Source organism: Ornithodoros turicata, chromosome 6 (genome assembly GCF_037126465.1).
Source record: "Ornithodoros turicata isolate Travis chromosome 6, ASM3712646v1, whole genome shotgun sequence".
In the NCBI taxonomy this organism is placed as follows: domain Eukaryota; kingdom Metazoa; phylum Arthropoda; class Arachnida; order Ixodida; family Argasidae; genus Ornithodoros; species Ornithodoros turicata.
The window spans coordinates 3,948,966-3,965,291 of NC_088206.1; the positions used below are offsets into that span (position 1 = coordinate 3,948,966).

At 45.7% G+C, this 16,326-nt stretch overlaps 1 protein-coding gene across 1 annotated transcript in view; it reads left to right on the forward strand.

Annotated features, from left to right (window-relative positions):
* LOC135398866 (laminin subunit alpha lam-3-like) overlaps positions 1-16,326 on the forward strand; it is a 76,296-nt gene that overhangs the window by 34,620 nt on the left and 25,350 nt on the right. Inside the window, exons 13-31 of the mRNA XM_064630397.1 lie at positions 884-1,036; positions 1,098-1,199; positions 2,774-2,994; positions 4,617-4,728; positions 4,882-4,995; positions 5,109-5,332; positions 6,305-6,513; positions 6,590-6,696; positions 7,636-7,813; positions 8,838-8,944; positions 9,652-9,835; positions 9,928-10,067; positions 11,123-11,353; positions 12,197-12,337; positions 12,558-12,734; positions 13,537-13,716; positions 14,288-14,412; positions 15,480-15,600; positions 15,736-15,876. Of these exons, the coding sequence (XP_064486467.1) occupies positions 884-1,036; positions 1,098-1,199; positions 2,774-2,994; positions 4,617-4,728; positions 4,882-4,995; positions 5,109-5,332; positions 6,305-6,513; positions 6,590-6,696; positions 7,636-7,813; positions 8,838-8,944; positions 9,652-9,835; positions 9,928-10,067; positions 11,123-11,353; positions 12,197-12,337; positions 12,558-12,734; positions 13,537-13,716; positions 14,288-14,412; positions 15,480-15,600; positions 15,736-15,876 (2,967 nt within the window). The remainder of the gene's footprint in view (positions 1-883; positions 1,037-1,097; positions 1,200-2,773; positions 2,995-4,616; positions 4,729-4,881; positions 4,996-5,108; positions 5,333-6,304; positions 6,514-6,589; positions 6,697-7,635; positions 7,814-8,837; positions 8,945-9,651; positions 9,836-9,927; positions 10,068-11,122; positions 11,354-12,196; positions 12,338-12,557; positions 12,735-13,536; positions 13,717-14,287; positions 14,413-15,479; positions 15,601-15,735; positions 15,877-16,326) is intronic.

Here is a 16,326-nt window from a genome sequence, read left to right on the forward strand (position 1 = left end):
GCAATTGTGCCGTGCATGTGTACTAAATCTTCACTTTCATCACTGCTTGTGATTCATATTTAGGTGCCCAAGAACACTATAGTATGGGATTGTTGTTGATGGACAACGTTAAGTAGTTATAGATGTAGTTAAAATACATTGCAGTAGTTAAAGAAGTAGTTTTAACTACCTCCCCTAAAAAGTAGTTGAACTACTAGTTAAACTACTTCACCACGAAGTAGTTAGTAGTTATAGTTAAACTACTGTAGAAGTAGTTAGTGGCCATCACTGCGTACAAGTAATAATATTTTTGTTACGTAATACGTTTATTATGTGCTTAAGAAGGAGAGAGGGAAAGCGCCAGTCGTGATTTCCCTTGCACTTAAATCACGAATGATACAACTGATTAATCCCCTTCCTTTTGTACAGCTGTCAAGCTAATGGCATCTTTGTGATGCGATTGTTGTGATTTTTTGATGTGGAAAAGTTTAATTATTAATAATAAAAAAAGTCCCTTTATTATTAGCCACTGCGCTATCTTTGAATTTGAGTAAACGAGGGCAGGTGGAAGGCACATGCATGCGCAATGCAAGAGCGTGATATAGCCATACTGTGTAGATATGCTCGGAGTGGGGGGTGGGGGTGGGGTGTAATAATGTAATGGGGAGAGTAGTCATTGTTTGTGAATGATAACGAAGCAACTACCCAGGCCAGTTGGTTATGGTACTGCATTATGCTTGTCTGCGGTTTCATTCCATACACTAGCTAGATTACGGATATTATTTACGCGAAAGGAAAGAGGATGCAAAGCCGCAGCAACCTGAACATGAAGTCAAGAAATGTAGCATCAGACTACCTAGTTTTTCTTGGGCCTCATCGGCATAACATATCACCTCCTTTCCAGGTCACAGATCCAGAAGGCTGGGTAATAACGGACATACCTCGGCGAAAGGAAGTTCAGCCCACTCCTGAGAGGGGACAGCTCACGATAGCAGATGACGATGTCGGCATGGATATGTATTACTGGGAGGCTCCAGAGAAGTTCCTCGGAAATAAGGTCGGCTGTTCTGAGGACGCAAAGTAATGCCTAGTGACGCTGTGTTAACTTTTTTTGACAGCTCTATTCTTATGGTGGGGATATCAAAGTGATGCTGAACTACGTCGCGGCTCGTGGAGACACGTCGGGTCACTTCGTGGACGGCCCCGTGGTCATCTTGGAGGTCAGTAGGACGAATGGGAAAGCTTGAGACGGCAGGTGACGTTCTTGTTTCTAGCGTGTTACCAATGCCACTAATATGAAACTAGGCCCTCTTCCCGTTTGTCATTTGCATATGGCTGTCGCTCCGAGTCTTGATGATGTTTGTTGAAGTATCGTGCATCTGTTACATTTTCCAGATGAGAGCCCATGCAATTATAAACCTACAGTGTTAGTCTAGCAAACGTTACACATTTCGATTGCATCGTAAAAATAGAAGACAGGGTTTAGCCTGCCCCAAACTTTGAAGACTGATAGCCATTTATCTCGAGTTTTATTGTAATTTTTTGTAGGGACCATAGTCATGCAGAAAAAAAATTAAAAATCAAGCGAAAACTCGCCCCATGCATTTTCAATGGCCTATCTCACGCAAACACCGCCATTTTCCTTGTCTCTGCTTCACATTCATATCACCTCACACAGGTGGCGCTGCCTACAACGATGTGACATTCTTATTCTGACCATGATTCTGGCGTTATGCATTAATCCTCCTGTTCTGTACGGTAATGCCATCTGTGTGCGGAGAAATGAAAATGAGGCGCAGACAGGAGAAAATGGCGGCTTTTGAGTGAGATAGGCCATAGAAAATGCACAGAATGAGATTTTGCTTTTGATTTTTAATTTTTCTTCTAGAGGACCACAGCGCTCACAAAAAATTCCAACAAAACTTGAGACAAATGGCTACAGTCTGCGAAGTTTGGGGTTGGCTAAACCCCATCATCTATTTTTACGATGCGATCGAAATGTGTAACGTTTGCTAGACTAACCCTGCATTAATGGGGCCATGTTTGAAGTGAAACAAACCAAACAAGTTGCAACAGATAGAACTTTCACATTGATTACCGTCGTCTGCTTCAGCAGTTCATACTTTCATTGCTTCCTATTTCTTTTGGCAGACAATTGCAGTCACCATATGTGCATGAGTACCGTGCCCCAAATCCGATTGCTTCATGTGCTGTAACGGACAGGACCCTTAAAGCGATATCGCTTCCACCAACAAGCAGGCCTTGTCATCTTTAGGTGCCATTGGCTCTACTCACTGTTCTAAATCTCGCAAGATATTTATTAGACTAAGTTCAGTTCTTGAGTCTTGTGTTGAACCGGTTATTGAACTAGCCACACTGCAAGTATATAAACTTTCCTGTAGCTACAAATTACTGTTTAGGTACCGTCCACATAATGTAAATATTTTGTTGAAGATTCCTACTGCATTGCTTGTAACCGGTAAACTCCATAGTATTCCGTCAATTGATTATATCGGTCATAGACTGCAAAACCTTGCAGTGTCTTGTTCCGTGAATGTTCAGATGATATTAGCTGTGGCGTTGGAAGTCCCTCATGGCAGGGGGGTGGCGCACTCTAACCCAACCTAACCTAACCTTAACCTAAGTGGATCCATTGATGTGCCTATCAGGATATTAGTCTACGATATACTTATATCTATGCTATAGGTCTATCCTATAGGTCTGCTTGCTACACTACATTTGGAGTAGGAAACTTGTTTTGCGACAAGCATGTAATATATGACGTTCCATCTAGGGAAATGGCCTTCGTGTCGGGTACACTCCTGGCAAAGGGCAGAAGCCCAGTCGTGGTAACGTCACGGTGTCTGCACCACTTCGTGAGCAGGAGTGGCAGATTCTGGACGACCGTGGCCGTCCCCTGGGGACGCCGACGAGACAGGAATTCACTCTTCTCCTGCACAATATGGATCGGTTCTTGCTGAGAGCCAAGTACCACACAGATCAAGTAGAGGGCGCGTGAGTGTATGACTCATAACTAGAGCCGGAAGTTTTTGGGAAATATTTTCCCCCTGATTCAAAGATGGGGTAAAAACGAGGGAAATCAATCTGTACTCTAAATTCGTGCGAATTCCGGTGGAAAAACTTCCAGTATGCTAAATTCATGGAGAAATCGGGCTCTATTACTCAAGCACACTGTACTGGTTTGGTACAAACAGTGATGTAATTGTGTTTGCTTCGAAACGAGCTATTGTGCATTCCTACTGACGTTTCAGCGAGGCCAATTTGCCGGGTAAAAATTGGGTTGTACCCTAAAGAGGCAACATTCAATTCGGGGTGCAAATTCGGGGGAGAAGCAGGTTAAACCCTAAAACTTCAGGCTCTACTCATAACTAGGGTTCCAGTTTTTCAGAGCTTTCTTTGTTTTTTGTTTTTATATTCAGAGGATGTTCCGACAATTCGATGTTTTTCGTCTTTTATTCCTCGTATCTCTGTTAGAATCCGAAGTTCGGAGAAAAAGCTACAGCTGTGAAACGACATACAGTCAAACTTCTTTATAACGAAACCCAGGAGACTGTGAAAAAGTATGCGGTAAAGATAAATTCGTTAAAGAGGATGTGAGGTAGATTGGCGCAGTTAGTATTACGAGACACCTGACCCGTTTGAGAACTGGGCTACAAACCTTGTCGTAAGGAAGCTTCTGGAAGCTTCTTTTGTGCAACTTTATCAGTGCTCTACGCGCGTGCATCGGCTCTAAACTCCGTTCTCTTCCCGCTTGTGAGAAATGCTCTGTAGTGGAAGAATACCTTGCGATATCCCACTCGTTACACAATATATGGATGACACCGTGAAGCTGTCGTTGTTGGCCCGGTACAAAGGACCGATAAGAAGACACGTGGCACAAAGACATTGCTCAGTGAGGTTTATTTTGCGACTAAAACGCTAGTGGCTTAAGCTAAAGCTAAGCGCAGTTAAGACACAGGAAGATGGGAGACGGTTTCCCCTCACTTAGACGGGAAACTGGAGTTCTGTGCCCCCCTCCCCCTGGGGGTGTCATGACAGCCACTTGTCACTCCGTGTCGCAGCCGTCCAGCTGCAAACCCGTTTTGGCCGCGCACAATTTTACAACATGCGCAACTAGAGCTGTGGCTAAGGATCCCTAGCAAAACTTGTAAGCAAATGGGCCGCATGCAGCCAGGCGTGACGTTGATTCCGTTAGTTTACCTTTTCGCTTCGCGAAAGGTGTCGCCACTGTCGCCACCACCGCCAGGTGTCACCACTGTCACACTGCATAGTTTTAGGTTTGATACGATGTGTGTATCGTGGCACACGAAAAGATGTGTGCAGATATGTTGTTGCAGATGCGGTGCAAATTTCACCCCCGAATTTCAGACGCTATCTCAAAATAGCACCCGATTTTTTCCCCACAAATCCTGAAAAGACATCTCACCCGAAGAAGTCCGACCCTACATCTATATGCATGTGATCCTGTAACACATTTCGGCTTCAACTATTATGCTGTTTCAAGAATTTTAGTTTTAATTTGATAATTTCTGCCATTACTAATCCTGCTGTAGCGCTCAGTATATTTCTAATTCTGTTCTATGCAGTAAAGAATTGCTTGTTCTTCTTGTTTGTAGAATGAGCGACATAGCACTTCCTGTAGCATCAAGGGAGTCGAAAAGTGTCAAGAAGATGACATCTGTCGAAATGTGCCAGTGCCCACCTGGTTATGGTGGTCTCTCTTGTGAAGTAAGCCCAATTTGAATCATTTGCAGTATCTTTACTTCTAAACGGATCACCTGACTCCGACGAAGTAACCTACTTATGTAATGACATTTAAATAAGAGTATACAGTTGGTAACTCGGAATGAGCTTGCTCTCTGTGTTTATAATTTTGGCTAGCTGTGTGCTCCGGGGTACCGTCGTGTGAATGACACGCTCGTTGGAGGACGATGCGAGAGCTGTGACTGCAACAATCACGCGGAATCTTGTGACGCATCCCTTGGAAGGTGCTACGTAAGTCAAAATTCTTACGTACGTTACGTCAAGAGCAGAAGTTAAAACTTCTGTTCTTGGTCAAACGCACAGTAATGATAAAAATGGAATGCGGCCGTCGCTTTCTTTCACAGAACTGTCTGCACTTTACGACGGGAGAGAAGTGCCACAAATGCTTACCGGGTTACTATGGCAACCCTCTGCTCGGTTTCCCGGACGACTGCAAGCCCTGCGCCTGCCCACTGGCAGACGACGACAGGTTTTCGCCCGCTTGTCGCTCCGTGCTGACGACCTCTGGAGAAAGTGATTATGTCTGTACGGAGTGTCCCCCAAACCACAGTGGCAATAAATGCGAAAGGTGTGTAACAGCCGTTACGCGTTAGACAGTCGACCCCCATTATTATCTGACACTGGCCGATTCCAATTCAAATTTCTGGTTTGTGAGGGATCTAGATAAGCAAAATGCAAGATGAAGCACTTGCTGATCAACCTTTGTTGTCTTGGAAACTGTCCATTGTCATTAGTGTAAAGCTATAACAGCTCAAGCTCTCCTTGAAATTCCTGTCCTGGTTTTGAAACTGAAGCCTGAATAAACTATAGTCAGTGACAGCATAAGTCATACACTTGACCCCGCCCCCACACAAGAATCGCTCTGCGCGCGCAAATGTAGTGTGGTGCGGCCAAGAGGGGACGACTATCCTTGACTTTGCTGACCAAGAGCGAGAGAGGCTCCGCCTCCAAATGGTGCGCCAATAGGAGGACTCGGGAGGCGGAGTGCTGCGGCCTCTGCTCTTGCCTAACAGATGGTGCATCAGTAGCGTTCGGCTCAGGATATGCGAGCCGCTGTCGTCTGCTTCTAGCAGACTCTACCGGAAGAAGCAGACGACAGCGGCTCGCATATCCCGAGCCCAGCGCTACCGATGTGCCATCTATTAGGTAAGAGCAGAGGCCGCAGCGCTCCGCCTCCGGAGTCCTCCTATTGGCGCACCATTTGGAGGCGGAGCCTCCCTCGCTCTTGGTCATCAAAGTCGAGGATAGTCGAGGGAGGGGACTGGGGTGAGAGAGAAAGAGCCAACACTACATCGCAAAGCGGGGGCGTCGTGCAAAGGCTGGTAGCCAATCGCAGGAGCCTTCCACGGATGAGTGGGCGGTCTCAACTGTAGCACTTAAGTTTTCACCGACTATAAGATATAAATTTTATGAACTAATATCCGTCCCCGTGTTTCTTTTCCGGGGACGAATGAAGTCCAAATAAATTCGGGGTCGACTGTACGTTTTTTTACGCGTATTAATTAATATATATTAATAATTTTTAAAAATCTCGCATAAGGTGTGCCGATGGGTATTACGGCAACCCAACCACTCCCGGCGAAGAGTGCCGCCCGTGTAGGTGTGGGCCCAACACGGACACTTCCATCGCCGGATACTGCGATCACCGCACGGGACGTTGCCTTCGCTGTCGTGGCAACACTGGCGGATGGCACTGCCTGGACTGCCTTGATGGGTTTTATGGTAACCCTACTGTTGAGGAATGCCGGAGTAAGTGTCCGATAAAAGGTCGTCGTCTGTCTCCGTTGCATTTTTATGGAATTCTTGTCTTTCTTTCTCATTTCAGCTTGTGACTGCAGTGTGGTGGGTTCAACGAGTCAGCAATGTAATCGAACAACTGGCCAGTGCACGTGCAAGCCTGGATTCTCGGGAAGAGCTTGTGACAGGTGTCATGTAAGCGTCGTACTTAATGTTGAAATGCACATTGGCTTTCACGGAGGTTGCACATTATATTTTTATAGCAGTAGCACACTATAACAGCATCGGTGATGTTTTGTACCTGCGGTATCACGTTCAAAATAAGACACTGCACGGGCTCGGGCTTAACCCGAAAGCTCGAGCCCAGCTGGGCCCATGGACCAGGACCAGGGCCAGGATGGGTAAAGTATTTTTTGTGGGCCTGGGCTGGGCTCGTGTTTGACTAGCCTGTGTTACCCCAGTGTTAGTTGGCCACCCTCAACTTTTACAGCCCGCTACACTGGGCCGGGCAGCAATTTTAATAAATTTTTTGGGGCTGGGCTCGGGTTGGGCTCGGGCCTGGTCGGACTGGACCAGACCGGACCTGGGCCAGAAATATTTTGGGCTTGGGTCGGGCCGGGGCCAGATATGGTGCCGTTGAACCGTGCAGGTAAATCAAAAGTGGGCCGAGCTCGGGCTGGGCTCGGGCCGTGCCCGGGCCTAAAAATGTGGCCCGTGCAGTGCTCTAGCTCAAAACACATTTACACAACAGTCTAGAGACACAACACAGATTAATCAAAGCTCTTGATGTTATGACTAAAGACTATAGCGGTCAACTAAAAGGCCACAAGTGTTGAGACTGCCTTCAATTTCTGATGAACGATGCTACTTTTACATACTGCGCTTGCTACCTTCTGATAAACACATAAACCAGATACACAAGGACATGCCCACTGCACATGTCTCTCTCTCTCACATTTTTCCCGGTGACATTCACATAGACCAACACAATCGAGGCGCGCGGCGTCTTTCTCAGCTGACACATAGTAACAGCCGAGGCCAATGAAATGCAGAAACGACAAGCACAATGCCCAGTCCCACATTACGTTGTTTGTTGGGACTGTAGCGCAAAATTTGTGTATGTTTTCTGTACAGGATGGCTTCGGAAATGTTGAATCTGGCTGCGTTCCTTGCCTTTGCGATCCGAGAGGGTCTGTGTCCAGCCGCTGTGATCCAATCACGGGTGCATGCCACTGTCGGCCCGGAGTCTTTGGAACCCACTGCGATTCCTGCCTCGAAGCGCACTACGGCTTTTCGTACGAAGGTTGTCGATGTAAGTGCTACCCTCGTGTAGTTTTGGACTGAATAGTTAGGGCCTGACTTTTTAGGGTTAAACCCGTATCCGCCCGATATTTACCCCCCCGAACGAAATTTGTAAAATTTGGGTTTAACCCGAATCTACCCGAAAACATCTGGGTCGCGTGGCACACTCGTAAGCGTGCATTAAAATAAAGTTTGATAACATTGTTAAACATTAGTTCCATGTTAAGACAAATTTTTATTAAACAAAAAGAAATCACCCGAATTCCTGACGACAGAATATGCCGTAACGGGATTTAACCCGAATACACCTGAATTTTCGAATGAAAAATATCACTCGATATTTACCCCCCGAGTTTGGCCAAAAATAAAATCCGAAAAAGTCAGGCCCTATGAATAGTGTGATAGCGGGGCCCTTTGTTCTTATTGTGTGAAAGGCATATTCCAAATTTCATTGCACAAAAGCTAACATTGGCTAACATATGCTACATACCTTTACATGGACCTATATATATCTGGATGATGGGGCAATGTTGTGTGTGCAGTCATCGTTTATTAGGCAGCAAGTCAACAAATAGTACATAGCCAACAACATAGACGACATAGTCCAGCTGAAGTTGGAGTATATGTGTACAAAATAGTACTGACTTGACTGTAGATACATATATAATGGCCTAGGAATAAAGTTTCAACCAAGAATTACCTCTTATGATATCAAAGCAGTGAGTGAACTTTATATAGGATGCTGTGATACGAGATGCAACAGCATGGCTGCTCTGTTTCACTAAGAACTATATTCTTGTTCGTATTAAGCTTCAAACTTCAAAACTACAAATATGTGTTCCGCTGTGTCTGTATGCGCTTCACTCGCTCTAACTAATTTGTGTAGCAGAACCCAAGTGTGACATTAGGAAATCTTGCTCGTGAATAGCGCCAAGCGAACAAAGAAGACAAATAGACGATGTCGCTATGTTGTACCAACGTGCCCAGTATTTATTGCTGACATTAGAAAATGATTGTGTACCACCTCTGTTTAGACTGTGGCTGTGATCCCCATGGATCTCTCGCTCCTCAGTGCGATGAAAGAACTGGGCAATGCCGCTGTCATCCCTCTGTTGTTGGCCGTCAGTGTGACCGATGTCAGGTATGTAACCGCACGTCTGCATTTCATCCGCAAATGAGCATTAGTGCACCTCTACTGATGTCTGCTAGGACAGGACGTAGTGAATTCAAAACAGTGTCGAAGTGTGCCATCCATTGCATAGCTGTTCCTCAAACTGCTATTATTAGACAGCTGTGGATGACGTAACGTTCCCAAGAGAGTTGTATGCTGAAAAGTAAAAAAAAAACATTTGTAACATGACATCGTCATGCAGTTTTTTTGTACAAATGCAATGACTACGGATGTGCGGATGTAGTCCATGCAGATGCACCTATTGTAACTAGCGCAGTTGCGAATGCTGTTGTGGATCTTGCATGCGCTGATGCTGTGCGCATGCATATACTGTCACTCCAATCCGTGCTCACCTTTATCTATAGTGCACTTATAACCAGGAGCAATACAAGGTTGCACATGTTTGCCCCCCTTGACTTTCGTTAATATGACTTCGGTTAATTAGCTTGCCGCAATCATGTTCAAAGGTCGTAGCAAGTTACTACATTTACTAGTTACTACATGCTAAACAAGTTAGTGAATTCCTACAGACGTCTCAGTGAGGGCAAAAGGATGGGTAAAAATCAGGGTTTCACCCTAAAGAGGCAACCTTCAATTTGGGGTGCAAATTTTGAGGAAGGATTTGGTAAAACCCTAAAACTTCGGATTCCAACTAATAATAATTAACCTGTTTACAGGGTGGTTACTGGAACATACAGTCTGGAAGAGGTTGCGAGGAATGCCGCTGTCATGCAACAGGGTCTTTGAGCAACCAGTGCGACGAAAGGACAGGACAGTGTCCTTGCAAGCCGGGGGTCGGAGGAAAGGAATGCGACAGGTGCCTTCCAGGACATTACAAGTTTGGAAGGCACGGATGTAACGGTAGGAACGAGCTGGCGTCCTCCTGTAAACTGACTGTACTATGTCAAATTAATTAATTACAGTATTACAGTCAATTAATTAATTGATTACAGCGTGCGAGCCATGTGACACGCCAGGTCGCGTGTGCGACGAAGAAACCGGACGTTGCATCTGCCCTCGCAACACTGGAGGCCCACGCTGCAACCGTTGCAACAGTGGTGCCTGGGGCTTTGATCCCGTCGAAGGCTGCAAGGTAGTATTATGTGTCAGTACAGTAGCCGACCGATTTTCCGAACTTGACGGTGACCGGAAAAAACGTCGGCAATAGTACGGCAGTCAAAAAAAAAAACGACGATCACTAAATTCAAAATTATTTCGCTACGGCCGAACCAAAGAGGTCTTTTTTATGCCCCGTCGCATCTGTAACGGTCCACTTGGGTAGCGGTATTCTAAATAAATCAAATCTGGCACCTGTCTGTCATGATATCCGCTTGCATTTGCGCGAGCGTCGTAGGTTCGTTGCACATATTTGGCAACAGCGACAGCACTTTCACCATAGTGATTGTGGACAGCTACGGACGGTCGTCTGCAGAGTCTGATTCGCGTACCGGCTGCAGAATTTACCTAACAGACGTGCCCATAGCGTCAAAAGCTGACGAACAGCGACAGCGTCACCGTTCAGCGTCACCGTTCCCCACGGGAGTCCAATATATCGAACGAGTCCGAATAATCCGAAATGCGAAAAATCGGTCGGCCACTGCACTTAGATACTGGTGCTTTAGAGTTAAATGTGGTAGAACTAGAGTTGCCACCAGGCCGGTATTATACTGGCATGGCCGGTTATTTGCTCGCTCTGCCGGTTGCCGGTAGGAAGGTGATACCGGCAGCAGTTTGCCGGTATTTGTGGCTCAACACCTTTCATAAGGGCTTTTACGGGGTTTTTCCTTTCAACATTCCACTACAGCTTGAATAAATCTGGAGGACAGATCCAACTCCGTAGTCACCAGTCGTTTTCTTAGTTATTCATTATTATTATCATTGTTGTCTCGAGCGAGTCTTCTTTCTCTCTCTCTCTCTCTGTATACTCTCCACCCCTCACCCACTTTCCCTTTCCCGCGAACATTTCCTTCTTTCCCTCTATTCCACCTCCTCTCCCTCAGCCGGTATTTTTCACTACGAAAGGTGGCAACCCTAGGTAGAATTAACCCATTTTTACTTTCCTATTTGCATCATCATTGAGACAGTTTTGGCCAACACGCTCAGATCACTTCGTTCGATTTGGCTGTAAGTAATTTTGCAATTCTGCAGTTATGCGAATGCAACCACTTGGGCTCCTTGGGCCCGAACTGCGACGATGCCACCGGACAGTGCCGCTGCCAGGAAGGCTTCGAAGGTCAGCACTGCGATCGCTGTCGTCACGGCTACTACGGCTTTCCTACCTGCAAGCGATGCGACTGCCACATGGATGGAACCCAACCGGACAGCTGCAACGCTCAAGGGGTTTGCCAGTGTGACAAACGTGGACAGTGTCCTTGCAAGGTTCGTTCTGTCACAGACTGTGGGACTTTTGAGAATCCCCCTTGAGAATGAGGGTGCCCCTTTGGTTTTGTACTACATTCCTCCGCACACTGTTAGTACCCTCCCATCATGGTACATGTAGCAGGAAAAATTCTCGGGGGGATTTCCTTAACTTTGCACTTCACACGAAAGGTATCTTTGACTTGGCCGCACTCGCTGCACTCGTTCCAAGCAGCACAGCGCTCTCCTATTCATTGCTCCAGTGCCATGAATGCACTGTGCACTTTCCTATTTGTTTTGTAAACGTGCATTCCTAGTTCTGAAGATCGCAGCCAGTCTGTGCTTGCTGGGTAGGGGGCTGTACAGCAAGAATGCAACTACATCGAACAGACAATAATGCGGGTATGCATCAGCAGGATGGAAAAGGACATCACAGTTGTTTGCAAGATTTTTGCAACAGTATTAAAAGAAAGAGCAACAGCATCAGCGCTAGTGACAGAGCAGTGGCAATATGTCCAGATTGCAGATGGCAAGTCCACTGTACTTGCTCATTCATTTTGGAAGCGACCGAGAAGAGCTAGTGTTAAAGCTGCACTTGAACTGTCTGAACTGGCACTACATGCTCACGGCACCATCGCAGAACTTTCTAGTGCAGCACATCTGATGCAGCGAGTGCATCAAAATCAAAGAGACCTTAAGTGAAAACTGAAAGAAAAAAAATAAATAAAGAAAAGGAATCCTTCCGTGGGTCAGCGGCATTTAGTTTTTCTTTCTAGCGCTCCACGTAACAAAATGGATAGCGTTGGGATGAATGTTCGAAAATGGATTTTGTTCGTAAATGGATAACTGACTTTTGTTAAACAGGAAAACGTTCATGGCAGACGCTGCGAGCAATGCAAGGAAGGCACCTTTTCCCTGGTTGCCACCAATCCGAAGGGATGCACAGAATGTTTCATGTTTGGAAGAACCAAGAAATGTCAACAGGCTAGAGCAATTTGGGCAGATGTGAGTCCCTCGCTTATTCGAATTGCATTCAATTGAATTACATGTCCTCGAGCATGATTCATGCAAAATATACGTCCAAGGGGGCCTGGTCAGCCCCGTCGAGCTGGCAGCTTTCTTGCCAGTGCCTCCCACCTCAAGTGTGGTTAAATAAAGCTACCTATTATTACTATACTATTATTAAACTAAATCTTGCTCGAATACGGCTCGTTTTCCTCAATAGATCGTGACCCCTCCACAAGAGGTCACCACCGACGTCGGCCAGCCTGAACTTCGACAGGTGTACCACTACAAAGTGATCCCGCCACCCAAGGCGCAGGGACCAAGTCGAGTTGGCATTCCATATTTGATAGACCAACCACTCTACTGGTCCCTTCCTGATGAATTTCTTGGTGATAAGGTTTGTCTCTGTTTAATGAGCTTGTGATGTGTCAGTGTCAAATGGCATGTCCGATTATTTGCTTGATTGGTTCAAACCGGTTTCTCCAGCTTCATCAAAGTAAGTAAGTGCTGTGTCAGCTTCTTCTTTTGGCTACTTTTACAAAAATTGGATAAAGAAGCTTGATAAGGGTCGTGCCAGCCTCATTTATGTTTTGCGAAACACGATAGAGTGTTGGCTATGACCTTTTATGTTTTTTGGAAAACATTCAGCTTCATATACCAGACGTTTCACGAAGGTCCCCCCGGCTGACTAATTCACGTACAGGTAGTGCCATCGAAGAACTTTCTTTTTGGCCATGAACTGAGCAGTGAGCGGCTCATTTGCATACGCTCCCTATTTCAATAGACATCCTAACTTTTAAAGTTTTACCTTCGCACACTTACGGATCCTTTGTTTTACGTATCGGGACCTTCAGTAAAAAAAGTATTCCAAGAAAAAAGAAACGCGTCGACACTCTGCGATTTTTTCGGGTAATTAATCGGTTTTGGTGTACGAACTACTCAGCCGGGGAAACCTTCGCGGAACACATGATGCATACATGTTGCCAACAAGTCATCATTCAGCATTCTCCAACTTTTCTTGTGCTGGCTCACGCTAAAAGTATGTATAGCTAACATTATGCCTGACCTATCGTGTGTAAGACACCTTCATTGTACTCTGGCTCCTGCCACACCCGTTTCCTCTTCTTCCGCCTCCACGTGGATGCCTACGTCATGTACAGCCGTTGATGTCACAGAAAGGATCTGTTCTTATACTTCAGATCGCATCATATAATGGACGTTTACGGTTTCGTGTGGAGAGCGAGTCGGACTCCAAGTTTCCCGACACCCTCATGCAGCAGTACCCGCTTGTGTTCCTGCAAGGGAACACGCGCATTCTTCTGAGACATAACCCCAAAGAGGTGTCGCCAACTGGGCACTACACCGTGCGCATACACGAGGTGAGACTGTGGTATATACTTTCACCGTACATGGCATAGAGCTAGGGCCTGACTTTTTAGGGTTAAACCCGTATCCGCCCGATATTCACCCCCCGAACGAAATCTGTAAAATTCGGGTTTAACCCGAATCTACCCGAAAACATCCGGGTCGCGTGGCACGCTCGTAAGCGTGCATTAAAATAAAGTTTGATAACATCGCTAAACATTAGTTCCATGTTAAGACAAATTTTTATTAAACAAACAAAAAAAATTACCCAAATACACCCGAATTCCTGACGACAGAATATGCCGTAACGGGATTTAACCCGAATACTACACCCGAACTTTCGAATGAAAAATATCACCCGATATTTACCCCCCCGAATTTGGCCAAAAATAAAACCCGAAAAAGTCGGGCCCTACATATAGCTTGGCCTCCTGTTTGCTCGTCACTTTGCCCCTTTGTACCGGTCACCACTTTTGTATCGGACACACCGCCCTCTCTCATCTTGACCTTCCTCTTTCTGCTTCACGTTGTCCTGCAATTTGGTTTCGCTGTCGTACATTTTTTTTCTCTTTTTCATATTTGTAGGATGACTGGGAGAGAGTGGACAACCCTCATGTGCCAGTGACGCGTGAAATGCTGATGGTTGCGCTCCAAAACGTGCAGCACATTCTCATCCGTGCGACAGACGGTCCTGACGTCAGATATGCAAGGTATGGTAACTAGCTGGAATGGGGCTGAATTAGCTGAACGGTTCAGCATTTTGTTTAGGGATGTGCGAATATTTCGGGTTCTCGAATTCGCATCGAATATCGATTACTCGAAGTATATTCTATTCGCGAATCGAATATCCAATATTCAGCTTTCCAAATATTCGACCATTCCTCAAATATGAACGACACCACCCTGAAACTGGGCTTCACCTGATGCTTCCCTGCACGAGGTGAAGCCTCCTTTACAAAATTGCCGGTGCTGCAGGACCAACACAGGCGGAACTGTGTTTAGTTTAAGATAACGTTAGCTAAAGTTAGTTGTCTATACTTCGCCTGAGGAAGGGGCGGCGGCCCTCCCACGTGCACTTTAGCGGTGCCGGCGGGGGATTTTGATTTGACGCCGTTGAGGTGGGCTTCAAAAAGTTAAGACTCTCGAATAATGTTTGCAGCCCAGGCACAAAAATGATGTCTTGAAAGACGTCCCTTAAAGTTCAAAATTTCGGTAACGCGACTTCCCCAGGCAAGATGTACGCACTACAGCAAAGAAGCTAAAGGGCATTCATGGCAGAGCTGAGGCAGGGTGCCAGTTTGTTTGTTTCACAAGTGATCTGTGGATGTTCAGAAACAATTACAGCCTCGTAGCACCGTGTCACCTGTAGCAGCCTCATATCTGTGTCACTGCCTGACATCAACTTTTGAAGTCAAGATAATTACCCGAGTAAGTGTAGACTCACCTGAAAAGCAGGAAACATTATCACGTAAAATGAAAGAGTAGAGGCTTCCCACAGAGTGATTGCATGCATCTCTCATGACAGTTAATGCCAGAAAAATTACACTAAAGCTACAAATAACAAAGTTTTAGTGCAAAGGACATATATTGTAAAATTTGCACAAATATTCGATATTCGATTTGGTATTCGGCATTTTTTTCCCCCATTCGATTCGATATTCGATTCGACTTCAAATATTCAGATTTGCACACCCCTAATCTTGTTGTTTCTAGAAGTGTTTGATAGGTGTGCGAGGTAATGAGCATATAACTTTAATTTTGCTTTATGTTTTTCCAGACTAAGCGAAGTGTCCCTCGAAAATGCTGTTCCTCTTCGACCAGGGGAAGTGACGCCTTATGTTGCCCAAGGAGTCGAAACGGGACGTTGCCCATACCAGTACACTGGCCTGTCTTGTCAGGTGAGACGAATCTTTTGAAGCTGTCATTATTACTCATTATAATTATACATTCCAGTACACATGATCAGTACAATTGAATGCTATAAAAGTGTTTTTTAGCATTAGCTTTGAGAGAGCCATTATCTTGGCATGCAGGATCCAGCAGATGGCTTCTACCGTAAGCGCAAGCCAAACTACCTCGACAGCAAGATACTCCTGGATTTAGTAGGTTGGGCAGAACCTTGCGACTGCAACAATCGCACGCGCACTTGTGACAAGGAGACTGGAGCCTGTATTGTGAGTGTGGCCCAAAAATATATTGTATCATTAGAGCATGAAGTTTTAGGGTTTTACCCGATTCTTCCCCGAATTTGCACCCCGAATTGAAGGTTGCCTCTTTAGGGTGAAACCCGATTTTTACCCGGCAAATTGCCCTCACCGGGATGTCTGTAGGAATGCACTAACTTACTTGTTTGACAGAAAAATGCAGTTACATCACCGTTTGTACCAAGCCAGTACAGTTAGTTTGAGTAACTGAGCCCAATTTCTCCCCAAATTTAGCGTACTGGAAGTTTTTTCACCCGAATTTGCATGAATTTAGTGCACACGTTTGTTTACCCGATTTTTACCCCCCCGAATGTAGGAAAAAATATTTCCCGAAAACTTCAGGCTCTATGTACCATGTTGCTGGCTGGCAGTTCCCTGGTCCATGTTCGAAAGGATATCTAAATCCAGAGCTATCGCAAC